The sequence below is a fragment of the Lemur catta genome, chromosome 13 (assembly GCF_020740605.2).
Source record: "Lemur catta isolate mLemCat1 chromosome 13, mLemCat1.pri, whole genome shotgun sequence".
Lineage (NCBI taxonomy): Eukaryota > Metazoa > Chordata > Mammalia > Primates > Lemuridae > Lemur > Lemur catta.
Genome location: NC_059140.1, coordinates 1205698 through 1211330, shown reverse-complemented (window position 1 = coordinate 1211330; position 5633 = coordinate 1205698). Strand labels below are relative to the sequence as shown.

Genomic DNA, 5633 nt, shown 5'->3' with positions numbered 1-5633 from the left:
ATGTTAATGAGGAACACAACTTCATCCTCTGACTTTATCCTCCTGGGGCTTCTGGTGAACAGCGAGGCTATAGGGATTGTATTTACAGTTATCTTTGCTATTTTTGTGGTGGCTGTAACCGCAAATTTGGTCATGATATTCTTGATCCAGGTGGACCCCCGCCTCCACACCCCCATGTACTTTCTTCTCAGCCAACTGTCCATCATGGACACCCTTTTCATTTGTACCACTGTCCCCAAACTCCTGGTGGACATGGTTTCCAAGGAGAAAAACATTTCCTCTGTGGCCTGTGGCATCCAGATCTTCCTCTACCTGACCATGATTGGTTCGGAGTTCTTCCTGCTGGGCCTCAAGACCTATGACTGCTACGTGGCTGTCTGCAGCCCTCTTAGGTACCCCGTCCTCATGAACCGCAAGGTGTGTCTTTTGCTGGCTGCTGGCGCCTGGTTTGGGGGCTCCCTGGATGGCTTTCTGCTCACCCCCGTCACCATGAATGTCCCCTACTGTGGCTCCCGCAGTATCAACCACTTTTTCTGCGAGATCCCCGCGGTTCTCAAACTGGCCTGTGCCGACACATCCTTGTATGAAACCCTGATGTACGTCTGCTGTGTACTCATGCTGCTCATCCCCATCTCCATCATCTCCGCCTCCTACTCCCTCATCTTGTTGACCGTCCACCGCATGCGCTCCGCTGAAGGCCGCAAGAAGGCCTTCACCACCTGCTCCTCCCACTTGACTGTGGTGAGCATTTTCTATGGGGCTGCCTTCTACACCTATGTCCTGCCCCAGTCATTCCACACCCCGAGCAGGACAAGGTAGTGTCAGCCTTCTATACCATCATCACACCCATGCTGAATCCTCTGATCTACAGCCTCAGAAACAAGGATGTCATCAGGGCATTTAAAAAGATATTTGCGTGTTGCTCATCTGCTCAGACAGTAGCAACGAGTGATGCTTAGGGAGTCAATGCTATGAGGTTAGGGCTTCCTAAGACCCCCCTTGTGTGCTCTGTTTCACTAGAGATTATTCGGTCATCTATCAAAGTATACCTATTAATACTGCTGGCAATTTCTTAGTTCATCCTGTCTGTATTTCTGCTCCTAAGTGGGGAGAGGAAGATGTTTTGCTGCTATACAGAGACCTTTTTGTGAAGTATCAAAAATGATTTATTATTAAGCTAAAGACTCTATCTGGTCTTAGTTCTCATCTCTAGGGGAAAAAAGCAAATCTTAGAGTTCACAGTAACCTTTCACTCTGAACCATGTCTCCTTTACAATTTACTCATGGTTAAACACAAAACAAAAAACCCTACAAAAGCTATCAAATTTTATAGTCAAAAATTCTGATTATTTTTGTAGCAGTAAAGTAAAAGGATACCAATCTACAAGTGGAAAGAAGATAAATCACACAATTTAATCATGTTTTTTATTAAGAGATTAACACCTATAGATGACTGTAAGTTCTATGATCATCTTTGAATCTCTCGTGCTGAGTATAGCAGCTTTATCCTAAACCACAGTAAGTAGTGGATGAACTGAACAGAACTGAGTATGAATACACAGATGTCTGGGCATTACACAACTGCTCACAGGGAATGAATTCTAATATTTAGCATCAAGGAACTCTACTGTGTCACAGTCCTTGAGAGTGTAATAATAGCATAATAGCTCTGGTAATTTCCACGGCCAGAAACTTCAAATTCCAGAGTTCTGTGTAATTCAACAACAGCACTTGGAGGTACTTTGAATTTGGCTGAGTGAGATGGGAAGTCCTTGAAAAGTTTTCCATAGAGCTGTAACATGAAGAGTTGCACATTTTAAAAAGGATCACTATGTCTATAGTGTACAGCATAGAGCTAGGAGCAAACATGGATACAATAATACCACTCTGAAGGTTTCAAAGATGAAAAACAATACTGGACTAGGTGGAGTTTTAGCCCATGATTTGCCGTATGGTGGGGACAAATGTGGAATGAAGGATGACTCATTGGTTTGGGCTTAAGTGAATAGAAAATGAAATATTTATTTACTGAGATTTGGAAAACGTCTACAGCAGAAGGTAGGAGAAATCAAGAATTCAGTTGCTGTTGAAATAATTTTTAAATGTCTGTTAGATATTTCAGTCAAGTGGAATTCAGATTAGAGTTCTGAACTTAAAGTATAAATTTAGCAGTCTTCAGAGTACAAACCATGTAAAGACATAAGGTTATTTGAGATCACTTGCTTAGGAGAAAGGGTTGAGACTGAGACCTTAGGCAACTGGGATCAAATGGGAAGTAAATGAGAAAAGAAATAGGGTTTGAAAAGGTAAGAGAAATAACATTTGAGACACAGGTGAAGAAAGTGTTAGAAGACAGAGGGTGTATTCAACTACAACAGGTGCAGCTCATGGTTTGATTAAAAGGAGAAGTGAGACTTGATTATTGTGTTTGGCAACATGGAGATCACTTGTGACCTTAGGAAGAGCAATTTCAGTGGAGACGCACTTGGAGAGGATGCATGATAAAATAAAGGGAGAGGAAGTAGACAAGATGAATTGAGTATAAAGTTTTAGGGTTTGTTTTTGGTGAACAAGAGCCAAGAAATTGAGCATAGCTAGAAGGCCGTGTGACATAAAAATGTTGTTGATGTTACTGTAGTTACATGATATTAAGATGTTTATATGTTCAAAGGAATAATTCAGTACAAGAGAAAATTGGTGATGAATGAGAAATGAAGGAAACTTCCAGAAAGATGGCCTTTGAGAGTGACAGAAAACGTAGAAACCAATGTAGAAATGAAGAGGTTAACATTTTGTGTGAGTATGGCCAGCCCATTGACTGCAGTAGGAGGTAGGTCAGAGTACATGTGGTCCAAGTAGCTCCTTTTTGATGCTTCTCCTTTCTCAGCACAAGTAGCATCAAGGAGAGATTCTATGAGAAGTCAGGAAAGTCCTGTTAAAAAGTCACAAAAATAATCATCTTGGACAGCAGGTAAGTGAATGGACTAGGTAGAGATATTTGGATTGTAGGCAGCCTTAGGACATCCTCCCTTCCCCTTGGCACTGAATTTATGAATGTAACATAGTATATTTATTAGATAATACATGGTATGTATTCAGTCAGCATGGTGCCCAGGAAATGGTGATCACTTGATATGTTAACTACAATACAATTAACTGTGATAACAACAATGACAAAATACTGGCAACAGCAACCACTGTCATTACCAATACACACTTATCATGCCTTGTGTGAAGAAAACGTGTCATATTCATTTATGCACTTCCTAATTTGCAGCATGCAATAATGTTCAACAGCTGTTTGTTTCAATGAATTGATCTCTTTCAGCAGTTAGATGTAGTACCACCAGAATTCTTGCCAGTGTGGAGCTTCTTATATAACACAGCATTATTTGGCACCATAAGGTGACATCCTGTCACTTCAAAATGCTGATTATTTATGTTGAGAAGTTAAAGACAGCTCCACCCACTAAAGCATCCTCTCTATAGTCTGGATTTGTTGTGGCTTCTCTGGGGACGGCTGAGTTCCCTCTCAGTCTAGAAATATGTCCCTGTCCTGAGTGTACCTAGTTGTACTCAGTGAATCTCCTCTAGGGTCCAATAGATTTCACTAAAATACTCAGTCTCATATCTCTGTGTATGCCTGATAACGGATTGTTCAGCTCTTGAATGATTTGATTTTTATAAGATTTTCCTGTTAATATGCCATTGGTTTTTAATTGTTTCCACCCATCCCCCAATTTCAAAGGCAGTTTCGGCCATACGCTTGGCCATACGCTTAGAGCCAAGCGATTGGAGCTTGAAGCCTTGGAGCCTTTTTATTTCTGGGCTGTGTCCCTCGGGCTTCCTACCTAACCTCTCCGTGCCATGGTCTGCTGTCTTGCTTAGAGTTGATTGAGCGTCAGGAATGGGGAGGGGCTGCTTAGAGCAGGTATTTTCTGAGTCTGTGGCTGGTGCTCCTGCAGGCGGTGGGCTCTGCCTTCGTGGCCCGGCCACTGTGGTGTCCTTCCTGGGTCTCTGGGCAGCTCTCACCACCGGTCTCTCTTGGTTCACCAAACAGTCTACACCTCAGGCACTGCACTCTGACATGTGCAGCCACATCGCGGATTATACTTCTGCCCATTTTCCCTTGTCTTTCTGATCTGTCTTTACAGGAAAAAGACATCTATAAATGAATAAAAAGTTCCAAGTGTTATTATTTTCAGATTCCATCTAGACATCCAGTAGATGTTACTATGGGGCCACTGTGACATCATCCTGCTCCCACCTTGTGGCCAGTTAATGACATGACATTATCCTAAAATAATACTGTATGTTCCTGTATTCTTTAAAAGAGCATGTATCATTAAAATAATTTTAAAAACACAAATGACAATACTATGACATTATGAGTACCTTTGAAGGACTGATGGTGACTTCACTGTTGTTTTTTTGTTTTGTTTTGTTTAGTTTTTGCCATTAAGTTTTGTCTGCATTTGGCAGGTATTTTGCTGTCCTCACCGTCATTACCAGAGGTGCTGCTGTCTGTGTTTCAGAGCACAGATGATGTGGGTCTCGAACCCGCTCCACTGCTTGCAGCCTCAGTGAGTCCCTTCCCCTCTGGGCCCTTCAGTTCCTTCACTTGCCTGAGCATTAAACACGTTCACGTAAGCAGGGCTCTATCCCGACTCACAGTTCTTGGTACCTGTTAGTAACTGTCATCATCACCATCGTTAGGATTATGGTCACCGGAACCTGGTACATTCTGGATTTGTTCTGGGTCGAGGCCTCACACTTGAGAGTGAGAATGCCAGGGTGTGAGTCTGAGGGGACGTGGGCAGTTGCCCACCCTCTGGTGCCTGATTCCTCACATGTACACCTGGCTTGTCATGACACCCACCTCACTCCCTGGCAGGAACACCCGTGGGAACACTGATATGTCAGCTGGCCCTTGGCCAGAGTCCTGAGGTGCTGAGCTGTCGTTGCCCCCCCTTAGTCATGTGATCAGCTGTCCTCCCATCAGATGTGGTGCCTTGCATGCTGCCTCTCATTCTTACCCTATCACTGTGCCAGGAGCAACTGGAAAAAATACAGTAAACCACAGGAAAACCCTGAAATATGACTATTTGATTTACAGCTAAATAAAAATTTGCTTAAAAATGTTTTCTTTCTTATTTTTGTCCAGATATATTTCAGTAATTATCAATATAACAGAATTTTATAGATTTAAATATCTTTCTTGCTCAATTTCCTTTATTTTATTTTATAAAACTTAAAGGGAAAAAAGATAACAAAGTGACATGACACAAAAGAAGGAATTCTTTGCTTGTGTCACTGGCGCCAAGGTGCAACAGACAGGACGGCTTGAAAAAGGGCAAAAATGTTTTCTGCCTCTTTAAAATTTTCCCACTCCTTGTGGAGAACTAAAACCTACATCCCTGCCCCAGGCCAGTGGTAAGGAGGAGCATAGGGGCGTCCTTTGTTCTCTGTGCTGAAGGAGATGCCTCAGGGGACCGTCCCTGTGGGAGGGGGAGGCCTTGGCAGTGGTCTGGGGGTCGGGGTGGAGGTCACAGGATTGTCAACGCTGGAGATGGGAGGGTCAGAATCGTCACCTACGGTTGACGAACAATAGCCCTGAGAGTGAAAAATCTCCC

At 43.0% G+C, this 5633-nt stretch overlaps 1 protein-coding gene across 1 annotated transcript; it reads left to right on the top strand.

Annotated features, from left to right (window-relative positions):
* LOC123648973 (olfactory receptor 2T11-like) lies at positions 1-959 on the top strand. Its single transcript, XM_045566908.1, is given in 2 exon segments — positions 1-796; positions 799-959. Coding segments are annotated over 2 exon segments (957 nt in total).
* The last annotated feature ends 4674 nt before the right edge of the window (positions 960-5633 follow it).